This window comes from Lepisosteus platostomus, chromosome 1, assembly GCF_059453375.1.
Source record: "Lepisosteus platostomus isolate fLepPlt1 chromosome 1, fLepPlt1.hap1, whole genome shotgun sequence".
Classification (NCBI taxonomy): Eukaryota; Metazoa; Chordata; class Actinopteri; order Semionotiformes; family Lepisosteidae; genus Lepisosteus; species Lepisosteus platostomus.
In genome coordinates this window covers 43,746,493-43,767,655 of record NC_142611.1, presented here as the reverse complement: position 1 = coordinate 43,767,655, position 21,163 = coordinate 43,746,493, and the positions used below count along the sequence as shown (strand labels likewise).

The following is a 21,163-nucleotide window of genomic DNA, read 5'->3' as shown; positions in this document are numbered from 1 at the left end:
TTTCTATACTCTGCACTTTTAGAGTATTGTTAGGTCCTTGTTGCATTTGAATGAGGTTTTATTTGAATAATCAATTCATCCTTTTTTCGAGCTTTTTCTTCCAATTCTGTCATGAGAAGTGGTTAAATGGATGGCTGGGCTTTTAAATAATATGTAACATAAATACAAAGTTTGCTTTATGGAATATTGTAGATTGTCCTGTTGTTGATTTACACCTTATGCGTAGTATGTTTATTAGGTACACATCAAATGTATCACTGCCATAAGATATCCAGTTAAAGAGAGAAAGTATACAAAATTGACTTCATGGCATGACTTTGTGTGTAGATATTGTAGTGTTTCTTCTGGACATATCTCTTCCATGTGGGGCTCCTGCTCCTAAGAAACGGGGTGATTCTGAAGGTGTTTCTCCTGCACTTGACAAAATGTGATTCTCTGTTTCTGTTTTTCTTGCAGGGGCTGGTGTTTTCTTTCTGTCCTGCGCCGAAGGGGAGCAGATCAGCTTTCTCTTCGACTGCGTCGTTCGAGGCATCTCCCCGAGCAGAGGCCCCTTTGGACTGCGGCCAGCCCTGCCAGGTTAATATAGGAAGTCTAGGGTGTCGGCAAGGAGCAGAAAGTTGCCATGTCTAGCACTTGCTGCTCTTATTAGAGTTACAGCTTGCATACACAAGGACAGGGGGAGAAGTGTCAAGTGGTTTTCATTCTGGGCCGTCACTCCGAATATTTATCTGTTAAATTAATGCAGTTTTCCATTCATCAGTCTTGCGCCAAGCTCATTCACAAGAACCTGGAGGTGACAGGACTGCTTTATCTATGACATGCCCTTCTGGGCAGGCTATTCTCACACCTGTGAGCAAGTTGAATCGAGCCGCTCTATCTCTGTAAACAGATAACAAATGGATGGAAGGAAAGAGGAGGATAAAGAAAGTCCATTGAAGAATCTTTGCCAAGATGAAAGACATCATTGACAGGGACAATGATGCCGTAGTGTAGTTGTCATTCCTTTTTAAGCAGAAGATAGTTTCTCATCTATTTTAATCAGAAGTTGGGCCAATATACAGTATGTCATGTTTATATATATATACAGTATATAAGATTGGAATTAAATGTCGTTTCTAATTTTGCTAAATGTGGAATGAGTCCACTGCCTGCACACAGGTGCATGTTCCAGTGGAAACAATTCTTCCGTCTACACAACAATCTGACTTCTTCAAGGCTTGGTTTACTAAACCAAGTTCTGTTGGTACACCACTCTTTCCAGAGGAGAGCAAACCACGCTGATTGTGTTCAGAAAAAAGTGTTGAATTAACTAAATACCCTAACTGACAAAAACAAGCAATGTCAATAATTGCTTTTGTTAAAGCGCATCATTTACTGTAGCACACAGCTAAAAACTAAATGCAGTGATACCCTTACATGTCATGCAGTTAACCTTGTCTTTCAAAAGGAAATGTGACTCATGTGCAGAGGTGCTTAACAGGCTTTAATTCTGCAGGCAGATCTCTGGCTTAGGATGCCCCTTACATCTGAGTGTTGTTGCTTAATTGGCATTTCCAAGAACCCTCACATGACATTACATGGCTTACCGAGACAGTGAAAATGACTACATATAGTAATGCTAATGGTAGCGTGCCCTTGAAATGTACTGTACTGTTAACCATTCACGTGCAGAATATAGGGCTGTCTGCACGCAGGCAACAAGAACTTCTTTAGTGAAGAACGTTCTAAGCATGTAATCAAATGTTATGTATCCAAGGAGATATCCATTGTTTTTAACCGTGAATCAGGACTGAACTGTTTATATATCAAGGTTAAATTCCTCAATTTATGATTTTAAAGCTTATTATCCCTGATGAATGGGATGTGGCATTCATTTAACAATAAGGTTCAGTAAGTCACAGTATACAAATGTACTGTAATATTCATAATAATTATGGCACATAGTACCTTTTGCGCACACTAAAGTAACCATTGGAAGAGTTTATTATTAGTAAATTCAATATTGGCAGTAGTCCTCTTTGAGCATTTCACTGCATGTGACTGTGGTTCTATGATTTGTTTGATAAAACGAGATACAAATTAATATAATTCATTTCATGCCATTCATTTACCTTTGGTGAATATGCATATGTTTTAATATTTTTATACATTTTTCAGAAAAAAACCCCATCAAATCTACTAAATTATTTTAAACAAAGGTTAGGAAAAGGGGGAGTTCATTAGCAATGGTTACAGTTTCTGCACCAGCAAAATGTAATCCCGGTTGTGCTATTTAAGGGTATGTCTTTTTAAAAACAATTTTTTAGAAAACCAGCAAATTATGTAAATGTGGTTAATGTTTTGTATACTTTAAATTATCACTCACAGTGCAGCGGTGCTCCTTTTCCCCAAAATCTTGTTCCTCGCATGTTTGTTTTGTCTTTTGGCACTGCAGAAACGACATAAGCACACTAACTGAAAGGTTCAAGATGACTAGCTCTCAAATTGATTTCCGTATTTCCTTTTACCCCAAACCTGTCATCATAATGTAAGTTAAAGGGGAAATTTATAAACGGTATTTAGTGTAGGAGCCACAGGTCATGCACTCCCTTTCTGATGGAAAAGGAGCTGGAAGTGCTGTTGAGCGCTTGGGTATGTCTTGAGTGTCCAAGCATTTCATGATGTACGTCGCTCCTAAACCATCTTGTACTCCAGCCTTTTTAAACTGAGACATTTGTGGTTGTAAATGAGCTATAATTAGCAACGAGAGCGATGCTTGACGTGACTTTATGCATAGTGACCAAGATTGTCTGTGTTGTTGGGAACATTATCCAAAGCTGTGAAAGGGAGCATCGGATAGATGCATTCATCAAACACTCCCTTGAGACTTTTGCATATTTTTGATAGTAACGCTAACTGTGAAAAATAAATGTACCTGATTTAAACAAAGGTACCCTGACTTGCTTCTGCCAATATGTGAAACCAGATCCTGGAAGTCGTAAATCCAAGATGAACTGCAAACCTGACACTGAAGACACTGCATGGCTTATTTAAAGTAGATGAATGAACAGCTTGGTAGCATCACTATGCAGTACTGTTACACAACAGCAATTTAGATTTGTGAATGTTTTATCAACATGAAGTGTGTAGTCTTGGGGGAAATTAAGAAGTTCTGAAAGAAACAAGGTATGGTAAATAAATCCAAAAATTCTGTCGTGCCCAAATATAAAGTTGTTATTTTAAAAAGTGTCAAAAATGTTTGCCATTTCCCAGGGTAAGTCATAAAAAGGCACTTGTCTAAATTTTCAGATGGGGTTGCATTTTAAATCTTTGGAGAGCCTTTTTTTAAATGAATCTAATCTTGTTCGGCTCCAACATTAATTACTTCAGTTAGTTTTCTGTCCATTCTTGCAGTACAACAGTCATTTACAGTAACCACAGCACAAACTCTTGAGACTGATAATGACATTTGTCAAAAAGATATTTTGACCTTAAAATTTTCCATTTTAAAAAGTCTTATTGATGACAACAGAAGAAAAAGGTATTTCTTGGCTGCTATCAGCATTTACTATTGCTTTTGGTTGCACATGTCACACTAATCCGATGTTTAGGTCATTGCCTATTATTAAACTGTAAGACAGAGCAAACAGCCTAGAACTTAGCTTGGAAGTAGCTGGGCTCAAAGTTGCGTTTTACACTGTGTAGCAGAGGACACTGCTAATCACTCCAAAAGGTTTGTGTAATTTCATAGGGGGGATTCTAATAAACCCCACTGATCTTGCATTTGGCATTGTGCCTGTGGTTTATCCTTGTCTTAATACTGTGTTATAGCAATTCTTAGGAAATACAGTGGTAAATGTTTCAATAATAGGTTGTACAATTAAAGTAATTGAAGGTATTGTTTATAGTATTTAGAAATGTTTCTTTTGTAGTGAAACATGGAAAATGTTTGAATGCATTATGGTTAGGCTAGAAAGCAAGTAAAAATGAATGTAGTTTTTAAGAGTTTCTGTATGTTCAAATAAATAAAATGACAAAATACTATCTTCATGTTTTCCCAAAATGGCACTGTGGACACAAATTACATCTGTTGAGAACAGCACTGTACTACAAGGCCAAGTAGTTTAGTTTATCAGTATGCTTTCATGTTGCTTACTACCTAATGTAGGTTTTATAAAAGCAGCCTTTTATAAAGTCTTCTAGGTGGTAAAACCTTTTATAAAAAAAGAGCATTAACTGCTGTTTGTTTCTAAGATGACTTGCTTATGATTTGCTGTAAAACATTTGCAAGACAAGGTAATTACTCAGTTTGCGTCTGAGAATAGGACATTTAATATGTTCCAAAGTGGGAAAACCAAAAAATAAATTTCTTCCTGGCATCATTTTTGGCATCCTTCTTTGGCTTTGTGTGTGTATTTGTAGAATAGAATATGTTTTAATGATTATATGTGAAGGTTCATGCTCTTTTTTAGCAATAAATTGAATTAAAAAATGTATGCAGAAAGGGATGTACAGTATATGACTTACCAAAGTCATCCTTGAGTCAATTGGTCTTTAAAAAGGGTAGTTTAACTTTGAACTGTACCACTGATTCATCAAAGCCTGCATGGGTCAAACTTGGTGGATGTACTGTATATGAATTATGATAGATAAAAGAAATGTCTTCATTCCTCTCCTTGGCATTTTCTGTTGTGCCTATCACAAGTTAATGATGAATATTATCTGTTTGCTGTTGGGAAACAAATAAAAATATACAACATACTGCAGAATAACACAATTTACAGACAGGCATCTGTAAACGGGGCAATATATCAGAGTGCTACCACTGGGGGCAAAACTGCCCGTTTTATAAATTCATGTGGGCAGCTTGCCCGCATAGTCAGTTTGCATTAATTTTGATTATTATATTTTTGGACAGGGCAAACCAAATTGGAACTTACAACAGATTTACCTCTTAGCAACACTATTCTTGTTTTTCAGCTTAGTTCAGTTTTAACTGAACTCTAACACAGAGCCATTCCGTGTCTTTTTCTTCCGCAGACCCCAATGCTAATCCAGCCTACATGGAAGACAGGGTTAGCCATGAAGCTCTCGAGCTGGAGAAACGCCTCAGTCTCCTGTCCCACTCCAGTCGGCAGAGCAGTACAGGTGGGAAACTGAACAGAATGGCACAGTTGGCTTTCAGGAAGTCTAGAAATCTATGAATGTTATGATCGTGACACGTTTCTACAAGTTGAACGCCGAGCAGAAAAAATGCAGCATAAAAATGAAATAGTCAAGTATTTTAAGGGGGCGGTGCAGTGGCTCTGTGACTAAGGATCTGAGCCTGTGGCTTGAAGGTTGCTGGTTTGTATCCTGTGGCCAGCAGAGGAATCCTACTCTGTTGGGCCCCTGAGCAAGCCCCTTAACCCCAGCTGCTCCAGGGGTGCCGTATAAATGGCTGACCCTGTGCTCTGACCCAAAGCTTCTCTCCCTCTCTGTATGTTTTGTGGAGAGCAAGTTGGGGTATGTGAAAAGACAAATTCCTAATACAAGACATTGTATATGGCCAATAAAGTGATTTTATCGTAAGTAAAAAAATCAAATGTATGCTGAATGATGCATAATCCAAAACTGTTTTGCTGGTTAGTTTCCACTGTTTAAAGGAATTGATGACAAAACCTGCAGTGGTTGAATAAACCGGAAATTGGTCCACTGATTCCTAATTTTTCATGGTCTTATGTTAGTCTGCATTATAGACTAACTCTTGTTAAAGAGTAGTAAAAAGGTTAAGTGAAGAAAAACTTAGGTCAAATTACTGTAAGGCAGTGAAATGTATTAATCCTTATGAACGCTAAGAAGACATGAAAACAGTTCTAATGGTTTGATAAGTTCACAGACTGCTTCCATAAAGAAATTGAGCTTTGAACGAAAAGACTGGAAAAGACTGACCGATCGGGCCGTCTCAATCTCAAGAATTTGAATGTTTGTAGATGAAAAGGAAATTTGTTTCAATAGGAAATTAAAGATAATAGAAGAACATATAATAAAAAGATGTTTGTGTTAGTCATCTGAGTTTTTCTTGCATTTTGTTGATAGCGTCCTCTTCAAGTTACAGCACCTCGGGGACGCTAGGAGACGACAGAAGTCTGTCTAGCTCTTCTTCAGACACCAGCCACTCGGATACCAGCATCGGCAGCAGGCTGGCAATCTGGCCCGAGCCGTCCATCAGCAGTGCCCCCCTGGAGCCCCACAGCCTGCCCCCGGCAAAGACTGTGCTTCACGGGGAGGAGAAGCTGCATGTGGAGGCCATGCGCGGGACAAGACCTCCTCCGAAGCCCCCTCGGTCCCGGAAGCTGCAGGAAATCGGCCGCCAGAGCTCCTCTGACAGTGGAATTGCCACCGGGAGTCACTCCTCGTACTCTGGAAGCTTCTCTTCCTACACGGGCAGCCTGGACATCTGCCACGGAGACGAGTTTGGATCCCTGCTTAGCCTGCCGCTGAACCTTGCATCCGATCAGAGCTGGTGCACCTGCCAGCACGGTGAAACACAGAGGGTTCTGGGCTCCGAGTATCAAGTTCCCAGCTCACTTAGGCATCTCTACGACACGCCTCGGAGTTTATTACAGGCAGCTGCCAGCCGGGAAGCCCAGAGCAAGAGCCCAGATACCTCACTACCAAAGGACGAAGCTGCTCTTTCCCTGCTTACCAGCATCACAGACACAAAAGGAGCTACTCCTGAACTGAGCTCTGACAGGAGGCTTGCAACATCTTCCAGTCGTGAAAGCTCCAGAGACTCAGATGAGACGTATGTGGATCTTATACCGAGGTGGTCAGCTGTACAGCACCCAGAACAGGTGCGGGTACCCAGGAGCAGTGAGGTGGCGCCATCTGCTGGTGTCTCCACAGACCCGTGTGAAATATGCAGCCCCCACCCAGGGGTGTCAAGAGCTCTGTTTGCTGCCTGCCCTATCTGTGGAGGATTGAAGGTACTGTAACCTTGCCTTTTCTTGCTTACGATCTACGCAATCTTTTCTTTATTCATTGATTTGAGAGAGAAAAATGTTCACGCAAATGAAATGTGAATTGAGTTTGAACCAGACTTTTAAAATAGTTTTCTGTTTAAAGGCACCAGATGTTCTTTTGTTTGAGTTTTTGGAATACGCATTTTGAGGAAAAAACAGCCAGTTTCTCGTTACTGAATGTTGCATTTTCAATGTTAACTTAATGATGCATTCATGCAAAAAAGCCCATTTCTTTTTCCAATTTCATGTTTTTGTTCTTTCATCAATTAAGAACTAAAACTGTTGATCATGACATTCATGACACATAATTTCCCTTCTTACAAAAAACATGCCAGTTTTCAGTTTGAAAAAACGGTGAATCCCATTTCATTAGGCAGTACATATGACACTACTTGAGAATAACCACATTGGGTGCAAAGCTAATAGAATGTTGTTTTATTTGTGTTTTTCCTGCGGCTTTAATTTTAGTGGCACTCACTGCTGAGTGGAGTTAATTACAAATAAATGACATTTTTAGTGTACCTTAAATCCAGACCTTCTTCACATGCAGACAATGATAAGTGTCAGCATTGAACCAGTGAGCCCTCCCAAATCCTTCAACCTGTAGAGTGCAGAATAGAATACACATCAGTTCACTTCAATTTGTATTTACTGTATAATAACCTCAATGAGAAGAAAGAGAAATTGTAGAACTGAAGAAAATTAAGCAAAGAAGCACATTCATTATTAATTTTAGAGACTTGAGCTTGAAGAGAAATAAAGAATGTCCATCTGTGTCATCTGTTTAAAATCTGAAATTGTTTACATTGATAGCAGGTAAAAAGGATGAAATTCCAATGTTGAGTTAACTAAAGTTACCTTTTACTGGCAGCACATACAAAGGTGGGCCAGTTGCCTTCATTGCAAATTTTAAGGGAGTAATAAACAGACTTCAATTAATTTTATACCCTGCTAAAACAAATCAAAAATAGTATGTGATATAGGAATTTGAAGACATTGACTACAAATTGCAAAACTGTATATAGTCAGCATTGAATGACTGTGCTGAGTATTTGTTAAAATAAACAGGGGTAGAAGTAGTCATCTGATGGACAGCTTGAGCTAGTGGTCCCAAAGACAAGAAAAACAATTCAGGTGACAGTCAACATCCCAAACAAGTGCCCCTAGAGATGGCAAACAGTTGTTAACACCATTGCTGAAGGGATAGTAGATAAAATTTTAACCATACCAATGAAACCTTATCCTAAACCCATATGACTTAGACCGCACTGTAGGTACAGTACAGTATTTCCACTAGAGCTGGCCAAAAACTGGTTTCAGCAGCCAGTAAAAGAGGTACATGTGGAGATAGTGTCTTTAGAATGTTATCAGCCACAAGTTGCCCTTCAATAAAGTCTGTTTTGTTATGGTGTGCTTATTTGGTTGTATAATAGTTTTCCAGCCAGTGCAATGGTACAGTACCTTAGCTTTCAGTTTTAATCAAACAGAGGGGGCAATATCTGACCAAAGTGTTGGATCTTAGTGAATAAAACAAATAGTGATAATGGCAGTATTAACATCACTCTGAAAAGAGCCTTCCTAAACTGCTTTTCATAAGGAGAGGAGCAGAAGGGGATATATGGGAGCCAAATAATCATATAAAATTCAAGAGGGTTGTCAACAATGCCTGGTAATCCTGCCATATCCTGAAGGACCTTCTTCAGCACAGACGGGGATATAGATACCCAGCATGTAGCTGTCTCTTCATAAGAAAGACGAGGGAATTGAAGAAACCTTGTATAATGTTCCAAATCAAATTTGTCTGGAGTATAATTTAAAACAAAAAGAAAAACGACAAAAGCTGAGTTTACAGTGGTATGAAAAAGTGTTTGCCCCCTTCCTGATTTCTTATTTTTTTGCATGTTTGTCACACTGAAATGTTTCAGATCATCTAACAAATTGAAATATTAGACAAAGATAACACAAGTAAACACAAAATGCAGTTTTAAATGAAGGTTTTTATTATTAAGGGAAAAAAAATCCAAATCCAAAATCCATTTTTGGGAATATGTTATCTTTGTCTAATATTTCAATTTGTTTGATGATAAGGGATCTGAGAGCAGTATCTGTGTGCCAATCTATCTGCAGAACATTTATTGCTATGGAGTCTCAAAATGAATAAATGGAGACTACCATTATAGCAAAGAAATTTGTATTTAATATTTATTCAATATTGAATTTTAATGTGTAAGCAATACCTTTACAGTAATAAGAAATATTTTCCAAGTCTGGTAATTTCCACAAAATATCATTCAGTACAAATCAGGTGTTGGTTTGGCTTTATAATCTGATTGCAACATGGGTTGTATCTGAAGATTTTGTACAACAAAAGCTCTACAAAATGTATTTTCAACTAAAAGACGACCTTTTTTTCATATAAGGGGTTAAATACATGCCATATATTAATTCCACCCAGATCAAATAGTGAATGTTTTAGAGTCCTAGAGCAGAATCTCCTTCGATCTCTCGGTTATATCATAGCAGTCGTCATTGCCCCACCAGACCTGTGTCAAGAAGGACACCCGGTTGCTCACAGTGCAACTGGATGTTGCTGTCTGTTCCAGAGGGGAGATGAAAGGAACTGGTGGAGGAACTGGGCATTCCCCCCCACTTTAACAGGGTGTCGCACCCCACACAGGGGTCTTACATAGAACAGCACTCCTCTGGACTCAACATGCAGCAGCTCAAACCTTCACTTGAGTTCCTCGGCTCATGTCTTTAAATAGTTGAGGGAATTCCTGTAAATATTTTTAAACATGAATGTGTCCCCGTTGCTTAATTAACCCCACACTACAATGTAATTAATGACAACATAGCAGCAACTAGAATAATATAATATTTAAAGGGGCATAAACTGGATAATTATCAGCAAATCTATAAACATTTTTTCCTTCATAACAAATTCAGACTATTAGCATGTTTCTTAGGTGAATTTAGCCCGCTTACAGTATGTTTCAGGACAGAAACATTAGTCATGAACCAGAAAGTCCAATATTGGTCAATCAATTGGTTTCTGATTGTTCACCAACTCAACTCTACCTAAATCTAAAAAAAAGACAAGGGTGGTGACATACTGTAAATGAGCAAGAAGGTGTGACGGGCAGTGTGAGCACCAGGTAACCATCCTAATATACCAGTCACTTGAGCTCCAGTGTTAGTGCTCTATAGCTGCAGTCCCTATTTCTCAGAGCATTTACTAAATCTCGGTAACAGAATGAATTAATTGACGGTAGAGAACAAATGTACAAATATCTAATGAAGCTCAAAATTGTGAACTTTGTGTAAGTACTCTAGGTCACCATGTTGCCGCAAACCCCTGGTCTCACCACTGCCGAGAGTGAAAGTTCCCATGAATTACGACGTGAAGTGGCCCTTCCTGCTCAGTAGTCACTGTTATTGTAATTTGATATACAGCACTAGAAAAAAAAGTACATGTGCAGCAGATATTTCACTGCAGAAAAGTTTTCAGCATGATCTGCATGCAGAGTTAACAAGTAAGTAGTATTTGCCAACAGAACAGTCTTGACATTTAGAGCAATATTTGTATTGGATTAAAAGAGATGTATTCACATCTTCTTCTTTACAGTGTAATAAGGCTGCTTCACATCACTGGAAGTTTTGTTGCCTTGTTCTGAATCACAAAATATGGTGCTGGGAATGCTAGACAATTTTGTCTATTTTGTGATGTACATGGTAACTTGTAAAACATCTAATTTACGTTTTACTTTTATTGTGGTTTGAATTGCACTCATTGATTCTGATTCTTCCTAACTGTGAAATATAAAAATAGGATTGCAGTTCCCCTTTAAGATTTTTTTTTATTTAGATGATGTGCTTTTAAATGACATAAATGGGGGAAAAGATGCTATCTTCCTGTATATTGTGTTGTTTTTCACATCTTGGCACACATTACATGTCTATTGGCTGACCATCTGCAATCTTTTCTCTGTAATAAATGTTACCGTAGGTGTTTGTGAATAGTTTTACAGCAAAACTAGACAAAGTGTGAATACATTTCACTGTCAAACCACTTAAAGTTGTGATTTTCATTTCTTTTTTTTGCATGTCTTTTGGATAGCTGCAATTCACGCTTTTATTTCAGTTCATGTACTGAGATAAATGTGATAATTAGCCATTGTGTGCTTATCAGGGGTTTTCTTTTGTAACTGGACTTTTCGCTCATTGGATTTATAATAGATTTCTATTTGTTAAAATGAGCCATGTCTCTTTTTGTCATTTTTAAGTTCTATGTCAAATTTACAGACGTTGGGTTTTAGAGATTATTATAGCCAAAGCTTTCACTTCAAATCAGTGCAGTTTTGTGAATATTGTCCTTCCCATGCTTCTCCTACATTTGTGCCTTAGATCTCCCTATATGTCACGCCCTCTGCAGCCAGAGGGCGCTCCTTCTCTGTCCTGTCCCTAGTTTCCTGCCTGTTGTCCTTCCGGTTCCTCTCTTTCCCTTGGGCTATATATTTCCGGGTCTTGCACTCTGTCCTCGCTCAGCATTGACGTTTAGATGTCCCGAGACCCGCCTAGCACCAGGGCGCCCCACGTCCGCTCCCTGAGGGCATAGGTTTCTATGCGGCATTCCTGTACTCTTTGCACTAATGAGCCTGGGCCTTTTTCCCGTCTCGCCGCTACGCGTATGGGTCTTTTTCCGCTCTCCTGCTCCCCAGGGTTAGTCCCTTTGGACGTCCATGACACTATACTTTTAAAACCTGGAGGATGATATAATGTGAATTGGAGTCCCACATTTTTTAGGCTGTTATTTGGATGGCAGAACTGAAATTAGTCTTTGGCTATTACATGTTCCCTGCATTTATCTTATGAAGCATGAAAAATATGTTTTTATGAATAATAATGAGGGAATAAATGTTGAGTGATAAATATGTGATAAAGGAAACTTAATCAAGCAAAATTGATAAAAAGCACAAAACGTCTTTCATTTGACAGGTGGTTCAGTATTGCTTTGTTTCTTGTGACCTATATTTCTCGCACCAATTTTAACTGCGAGCATGCTATCATTAAAAGAATCAATTGCTGCTGAGCTTCTCAGAAAAATTCTGAAGAGAAAATGGGGGTGAGTTCCACAGACTTCAGAAAGAGCAAAAGTAATAGTAAGGTTAAGGAAGAAAAGGATCAATTTTTTTGTGTGTGCTTTAGAAAGTGAGTGATTTCCTGCTGTTGCAGGAGAAAAGCGTAAATCTTGAGTTAAAGCCTGAGAGGCTGTGTAATGTTTTGCATTTGATTCTAGCTATTGGCGACATTTATTTCATTCATATGAAATGTTTAGGATTCTGAGGTTCAGGCATGTCTTTGATTTAAAAAAAAAGTCGATATGATAATTTCTCTAGTGTTTAAACAGGAGATTATTAAATTATCTGATACTATGATTTTTAAAGAAAAACAAGTTTGTGAATAAACATTTTTTAATGCACAAAATGGTATAAATTTCCCAGCTGATAACAATAACGGTCCCTATCTTTTAAAGCAAAAGATTTTGCATGGTGTGCCACTTATGCTTTTCAACATTGTCACAATAGTCTGTCAAGTGTGTGTCACGTTTTTCAGTTGTTTTCTATACTTGGCTTTTTCTAGTTGGTTAAAATTATGAAATTTGTATAAAATGGATTTCAGCAACTAACCTTTTGATCGTCTTGTTCTGTTATAAATGCGAAGTAGAGAAGTATTAGGAGGAACATATAAAACTTAAAAATACCCATAAAATAATGTTGGATCGAAAATTAAAAAAAAATATTTCAGAGACAGACTTTAGTCTCCCATTAAAACTTCATGATTATCATTGAGGATGTAAACAACATTCCTTTATTTTGTTATATACCTGTCAATATGCAATAATCAAGGTTTTGTTTACACTTTGTGCTCTCTGGACTATTTTTTCAAAACTCTGTTGAGTAAAAAGGAGAACACTAGAAAAGCATTTTCCATGTGCCTAACCCTGTTCCATTCCAAAACAACAACAATTTTCTTTGATCTTTTGGTAAAAGTAACACATCTTATGTACTGTAGATAGACATAGTATGTGCTCCTACCGCGCTCTATAATTTTGAGAAAAGTCATGGTGTGCTTCTATAGGTCTGTAACTACACTATGCTGTAACATCATGAAATGTTTATTTTATGTCTTTTATGTTTGTTTTTGTCTTGTTTTCTGTTCTCCCAATAGATATATGGTGGGCCACTTTTGATAAGGACTTTTCATTAAAAGAGTAATAAAAAGACTTGGCATTTTATTTCATAAGAATATGGAAAGTGGATCTGATGTACAGTATATGATTCAATCAACTGCAAATTGAATGGAAAGCAAAACAATGCTGGTATATCTGCTATAGAAAATGTCGATTTTCTTATATTTATAAAACAGGAGTAAATATTGTTTTCACATCTTAGGCCCGTGGCATGGGACTACATATTTTGAAGTCAGTAATAAACTGCTTAAAGTATACTGTATATGCTTTTTTTGTGCAGAAATCCAATTTGTCAAAAAGGAATTTTGTTAAAATCTGTGCTTTCTCTAATGATTGCGGTAATTATATATTCTATATTCTTGGTATTGAAACATCTCTCGGGGCTCAGTAGCATACATATTTGTTATATAAAAACATCATATAGAAACATAAGAAAAAATACAGTCAAGGAGAGGCCATACGGCACATCTCGCCTGTTGGTACTGTAGCTGAGTGTTCTGAGGATCTCATCCAGTCATTTCTTGAAAGATAGCTGGGTAGCGTGTTCCTTTATACATCTACCCTTTAAATATACTTATTGACTGTGTGCAAGGAAATGGAGACGTGAAAAGATTTCCTTCATTTTGCGAATATGCACAGCCTTAACAATATATCTCCTTAAAATGGTATGACACATTTGGCTGTTGTTGATGTTGTTGTTGCTATTATTATTATTATTATTATTATTATTAATAATAACAATAAAATAATTTAATAACCTTTATTTTATACATCACCTTTAAAGTTTGCATCTCAAATTGATTTAAAGTAGGTGTAAGAAAAATAATAATGATAGCAAATTACAGGAAAAGTATATAAGCAACAAGCAGAAAAAGGTGCAGCAGAAGATACAAGGTTATTTGAAAATGGAGCAGATACGGGCACTAAATAAAAGCCTTTCTGAAAAGAAAGGTTTTGAGTCTAGATTTTAATGCACTTGGGGGAGGTGACTCTCTAATATCCTTAGGGATAGATTCCAGAGATTTAAGGAGTGGCAAGAGAAGACCCTGTCGCTTATATAAGGTAAACAATCTTGTGGGTCAAACAGGAGTCCAGAGCCAGATAAACGAAGCTTGTGGTGGGGAGTAGGAAAGTAATTAGTCAGATAGGCACTAAGGTGGAGGGCCATGTAGTACATTATAAGTGAGCATGAGGTTTTTGAAGTCGACTCGAAACTTGATAGGAAGCCAGTCCGAGGATTCCAAGATAGGTGGAATGTGATCACTTGTACACGACTTGGCCAGGATTCAGGCTGACGAATTGTGAACATATTGGAGTTTGTTCAGTGTGAAAAGAGCTACCCCAGCAAGTAGGTCATTGCAGTAATCAATTCTTGAAAAGACAAATGTGTTGAAAAGCTTTTCTGCTATAGTCAACGGCTACATAGGATGTAGTCTGGCAATATTTCTATATTTCTGAGACGTAAGTGACCCTTTTTTCAATATGTAGCTCAGGTGGGTAGCTGCGTCAGCATGCGTCGGCTGCAAAGGAACAAGTAATAGGTTTATTCCATGCTGAAAAAAAGAAGAAAGAAAACGCAACGTGAGGTCACACCTGAAGAAGGTTCCATGGCCGAATCGTTGTGTTTTCTTTCTTCTTTTTTTCAGCATGGAATAAACCTAGTACTTGTCCCTTTTTTCAATATTGTGCACATGAGGGTCAAAGGTCGCACCAGGATTGTACATCACCCCTAAATTATTCAGTTTTGATTAAAATTCAAGCTGATGAAAAAAGAATCATTATGCTTGTATGGATATCTGTAAACCATAACAATGATAGCAGCCTGGAATAAGAGACATTTAAAACAAGACACACAGAAGAAAAATACAAGAAAGAAAAGGTACAGTAACCTTTTTACACCTTGTTTGTGATGCAAAGTTGTACCACTAGACAAAATACTACAGTATGTATCATGAATTTATTTTTGTAACCCTTATACAAAGGTCAGGTATATGTATATAGTGAAAACAATTCAGATCGCTGGTAGTCGTGCTTTGCACTTTGCTAGCATTTTCACCTGACCAATGACTTCCCTGGAAAGGTAGAATATTGATTTTACAATGTATTTGGAGTCGTCAGACCACAATCATAGTTCATCAATACAGCTTGCAAGAATTTGAAAGTTCATGGTCATGTCTTGATCTTACAGTACAGTATGTTGTGTTACAGATCCTTTTAGTTAAAAAACTGATTCATTGGTTATAAAATTACTTATGCTGTTTTTTTTTACATTTTAAAACTTTATAAAGTAACGATACTTAAAAATGGAAAAGATGACCTATAATCTTCAAGCACTATCACTTTTCCTTTTTATCCCGCCAACACAATTATTCTTTCTCTGCTGTATTACTCATGAGCGGTGGCACAGAGTTGATAAATGTGGTCTGCACTCAAAAGAAATGAAATTGCTGTAGCCACTCTCTAATCTGGTACTACACACCGCAGGTGGGTCTTCATTTACAGCGTACACAATTTAATTCCCTGAAATCTGAGGTTTCAGGCAATGATTCTGGACATGTTTATGAGCGTTTTGGCTTTCATTTGATCTAGGCTCTTAGTTACATAATCAAACCAATTGATGGAGAAAACGAACACGATCTTTAGCTGCTGACTCTAGATACTTGTATAACCTGAAGAATTAAGGCTCTGCAACATCAGGCTTAGATACTTATTTCTTAAACTTATAATGCAAGCAGAATTGTATATTTAAATTGTAGTGGTGATTAGTATTTATTAAGATCTATTCCCAACACCTATTCAAGAAAGGTTTTAATAGTCAAGTAGTGTTTCAATTTCTTTCTTCTGGCTGAAAGTATTTATTCCCCCACAGGCTTGGAACAGAAAGAACATACTTTAGATGTTTTTGAGTTTTTTTTCAGCTTTGCTGTCACTGGGGTTTTCATTTACCTACAAAACTTCATAAATAACTTAAAAGGACTGGGTAGCCTTGCCTTACATGATTGATCCATAAAACAATTAGCAATTACAGGCAGCAAGTTAATTGTTTAAGCAATTGCCAGGAAGATCTGACATTTCTAAGTTGCAATTTTCAGAAAAAATGTCAAGATTACTTTTTGATTTTAATTGCTTTTTTCCTTCATGCTTTTAATGAATTATTCAAGGAAACCAAAATAAAAGTTAAAAAAACTTTCATCATTGAAGGTCAGAATGTTGATAGTCTTGCTAATAATGTCTTGAGATATAAAAGCAGCAGCTGAATATTAATATTTCCTGTATAACATAAAAATTTGAATGATGCTCTTTTGACTACTGAATAGTTTAGGACTGAGAAATAGCACTTGATGTGCTTAGCTCGTTTCATTAGTATATTAATACATGTACTGCATATAGTGGTGCTTTGTCTTCCCACGATGGTGTTAAACAGCAACATTATTTGTGAACTTTGAGCAGCTTTAGCTGGTGCAAATTCCCAACTATATCTAAAGCAGAATATTAAGATGTTGCTTTCAGATATCTGAATTCATTTTCTGGGTATTGTTGATCTTAATGTTGAAGTCATACAATTTCATACTGCAAATGCCATTCTTCTTCGCAGGACTCAACAGTGTGAAAGATATTGATTTCATAGTAATGGTGTGAAAAATCTAAGTCATAATAACATTCTGTTTTGTCTCTTGTAAAGGGAACAACACTCTCACATTCAGGAGTCTTATCCATGCCAGCTATACCAGGTATGTGATTTTTAATGTTCATTATTCTGCCGTGTCTAAACTGTCTCAACTTTAATTTTAAAAAGCCGAGCACAGACCAGAGTATACGGTGAGTATATATGAAGTTTAATACTCAGAGAAGTCACAAATGTATTAACACCCCTCAGTGTGCTTCTGTTACTATTTTCCTTTGGATGTTTCGTGCATATGACAATTGATTAACATAATGTTCCCAAGTGTCAAGAACAGGTGACTTTGATAATTGTACAGTAAAAATCCACACACAGTGGTTTCTTTGCCATTATTCTCTACTGCAGTGGCTCATAGTCCTGGTCCTGGAGTCCCTGTGTCTAAAGGTCTTTGGGCCATCTCAGTCCTTAATGAACAGTGCTTATTGGTTCCTGTGACTGTTCTTTCTGGTTGGTTTTCTGCACTCTTTGGTTTCAGAAATACCCCCATTAAGAACATTTTTTCCCAGACACTACATAACACAAAACTTTATGCAGTCCCCTTCAACTTGCTCATTGAGATTTTGCTCCCTACTTCCTACAGTACCAAACGGGTCTTAAAGAGTAATCACTTGATGATGAACAGACACAGGTGGCAATGATACTGACTCCTACCATACAGTGAGTCAGATTTTTTCCTTCTGCTAAAGTCCAAATGGTAATATTTCAGCTGGCACAGCTGAATGAGGATAGTGCTGAAACTCCCCAATTAGCACTGAGTGCATATCACTTACAAATCTCATTCATCTTTTTAAGAGCTGAATTAAAAATAAATAACCCTGTGATAAAGATTACTTTGCAGGAGCAAAACAACTGAACAGACAAGGGTTATCCAGGACCAGGACTGAGATCCAGTGCTCTACTGCATTACTGCATTGAGTCTTTTTAAAAGGTTAATTATCAGTTTTGGAACTGTAATATATTTTTGCAAAAAATGACAAGGACTACAGATAGTTGAGGAATTGAACTATTGCAACAAGTAAAAAATACTTTTTAACATCTAAGCTGTGCTAGTATTTGTCACAAGAATTAGGTCCTTTATCAAGATCAAATTTGTTACAGGTAGGCACGTGCCTTACATTTTGAATCATGATTTAATACTTGGTCAGTTGTTTCATGTATTTCTGTAACACCGTGATTGGTTTTCTTTGCAAATTGTAACATTGTGTGATAGAAAATCATGTTGGGTACCTACAGTAATGTAGATCAATTACAGCCCTTATGACAAAAGGTCACAATGTTTTATTCCATACATAGCAAGGTGTTTTGAGTAAGGTCTAATTATGAGAGATGGTAGCTTATTACAGAAATGTTTCAAAATACTTATGGTACATGATAATTCAAAATGCATTTATGTTGTTCTTGTTATTGTGTATTTAATAGCTTCAGCAATTATTGGTCATATTTACAAATCTTGTTATATTCATTTTTTATGAATAATGTTTTTTGCTGTTGCATCTGGTATAGCATGTTTTTTATGTCATTTACCTTGTAAACTATGTCTATCCAAGTATCGGAGTGTATTTAATCAGATCATACAAGCATATTATTAAACACAGTTGACCTACATTATAGTGTGAAAATAACAACTTACCTTCAGGAAGATGAAACTGAGATTTTATGGATAATTATGGTATATGGTAGTACTATAAATAGTCATTAAAGATTTATTTTCAGCAAGTCAAGTGATAAATACAAACTATTTTTGGAAAATAGTACAAGGGTAACTTTTTATTGATTTATTCGTTAACATACAGTATGTATTTATTTACCTTATAATTCTTAACTGAGCATTAAAATCTCTATTAGGTTTATTCTTTAAGCCCACAATGTTATAAAGCTGCACTTTTTTATATGTATGTTATGAACAATATGTTATGCAATATTTGCACTGTGTCTTTAAATAGTATCACAATAACTTTCATGATGGTGTGAAACATTTATGATGTTGCATGTAATACAGTTTCTCAAAGCAGGATCTAATCCTGCCATTTCAGAAAAGAGCAAAAACCTTCTGCTGTTTTTTAGAATGTAGTAAGCCCACAAACAGTGAGAAAACCAGCAAGAAGAATATAGATGACGAATGTGGACTTAGGAATGCTGGTGATTATGATGATTATGAAGCAATCTGGGATGCTAGAAGTGTTCCTACCACTGATGCGGTGAAGAATCGTGCAAGTGGGAATTTAGATAGGAAATGTCTTCAGAAAGGCAATGAAAAAGGTGCAACCGAGATAAAATTCCATCACAAGGACATCAGTTCAAGTCTCTTCACAGGAGTGCACAGCAGCTATTGGAAAATTAGTAACTGCAGTGAAAATTTAAGGGTGCATAACCTGTATGAACCAATGGCTCCAGCCTTGAGAAATGGGTCTTTGGTCAGTGCAGACATTACAAAAGGAGCCTCAATTCTCTGGATGTGTTCAGAGAACAAGAAATCACTAGGAAAAAATGAGTGTGAGGAAATTGAAAACAACCAGTCTTACAGAAAGACAGATGGCTTAACTAGTACTCCTGAAAGTGGATCCTTGTCAGACATCTTGAGCAGATATAATGCAAGATTGCAGCATCCACCTGGCATTTCACCAAGAAGCAATTCCGTGGAAAATAAGAATGTCAAACAACAAGAGCATTCCCAAGAAATGTTGTCGAGTTTTCACTTTCAGCCCCTCGGGGTTGATGACCAAAGTCAGGAGATTTCCGCCGGTGAAGAGTCACCAGAAGGTAAGCTGTTAATAGCAACTGACCAAGCCCTACCACCCTTCTTCTTCTGGCACAGGAAAGCCACATCTGCCAACCTTTCTGTTACTTCTGAATACATGTGTTTTTCCCTCTTCTTGTCACTGACATTAATAAAAGTTCTATGCTGTTTTGTGTCCTCCTTATTTCTTCTTTTTTTGTCTATACTTCTCTCCCTTTGAATCTGTGTTTTTAATTGATTGAGTGTCTATACAGTTTTCAAGGTGATAAGTGCTCTCCTAAGACAGGATACTGCAGCCGTTTTGTTTGTTTCACTTCTAATTTCTGAATAACATTACTATTGCCTTTAAAGGGGAACTGCAGCCCCAGTTTCTCAGACTGGTTATTGAATCTTTGTAACAAAATAAATGAATTGATGTTATTTCAAAATTTTCCAAATATTGAGTTAAGTGCAAAATCGTGTGTTTTGTGGAAGTGCTGTATGGTTGCCATGTTGGCACGGGCAGATGAGAAAATGCTGGTCTCGCAAAGGACGAGAGCAAGAGTTGGCGTGAATTGTGACTTGAAAGCGGCCCTTCCTGCTAGTCACTGTAAATGCATGAGAAAATCATCTTCCAACAACGTGAATCCTTTTAGTTTTTTTTTAAATGCGTATATTTTAGATTATGGCTCACTGTCGAGCATTTAGCTGTTCAGAACATAGTGGTTTCACGCAAAACAGAGGATCAGATCATAAGAAAGGCAAACTTTTTTCTTTTCCAAGGATTATTCAGCTAGCCGAGAAAATGGTAATAAACTAGGGCACTGGTGTTGGTCCCCGTTTTAGTGTGAATAGGTACAGATCATGCAGTGGACATTTTGCCCCAGAAATGTTCTAACATGATCTGCATGCTGAATTAATAAGTAAGTAGTATTTGTCAGCAAAACCATTTCAATTCAGTCGCACTTCAAATCAGCTGTTCTAGCGACGGCATGAGCTATGGTGCAGCAAGTCCTCTAAAAATTTAAGTCCTACTAGATTTCTTTTAGGTGCGAATTACCATGAAATATTCACCAATTTAAATGACAGAGCTTTTTTGGAAAACTTGAAAATGATTGAGTGTATTTTAGTTGGTTGGCAGATTACCCCTTTTTTGCAATATTTAGATAAAGTATCTAAAAAACATCACCTTTTATGTGTTCATTAAAATATTTAAAATATATCGGCAAAATTTGCTTGGTGTAAAGCGTGTTTACAGTGTAATAGGACCGCTTTCATGTGACAGAAAATTGTCTTGCCTAGTTCTGAATTGCAGACTGACAACTGTATGGCACTACGCATACATTGAAACTTTTTTTCTTTCGTGATGTACAGTAAATTGTAGGTTGTGCACATTACCGTGTACTTGGTAGTTTCATTCTGTTTTGAAATGCACTCATCATCGCTGATTCGTTAAACCCTGAAATGGCTTTGCAGTTCCCCTTTAATGACAGAATTTCAAACAAAAGAAGAGTTTAAGCTGTTGTTTTTGA

The 21,163-nt window shown here is 37.1% G+C and overlaps 1 protein-coding gene and 1 long non-coding RNA gene across 10 annotated transcripts in view; both read left to right on the top strand.

The window, feature by feature from the left end:
- dok7b (docking protein 7b) overlaps positions 1-21,163 on the top strand; it is a 51,096-nt gene that overhangs the window by 11,042 nt on the left and 18,891 nt on the right. For 8 of the 9 annotated variants that reach the window (XM_088629586.1, XM_088629578.1, XM_088629552.1 and 5 more), the window contains 5 exons: positions 457-576; positions 5,020-5,127; positions 6,058-6,947; positions 16,916-16,964; positions 18,980-19,675. In XM_088629586.1, the coding sequence (XP_088485712.1) occupies positions 457-576; positions 5,020-5,127; positions 6,058-6,947; positions 16,916-16,964; positions 18,980-19,675 (1,863 nt within the window). The remainder of the gene's footprint in view (positions 1-456; positions 577-5,019; positions 5,128-6,057; positions 6,948-16,915; positions 16,965-18,979; positions 19,676-21,163) is intronic. The other variant, XM_088629595.1, reaches the window with a different exon arrangement.
- On the top strand, positions 19,682-21,097 carry LOC148677988 (uncharacterized). Its single transcript, XR_015935969.1, has 2 exons — positions 19,682-20,341; positions 20,375-21,097. It is a non-coding gene; the product is annotated as an uncharacterized LOC148677988 (long non-coding RNA).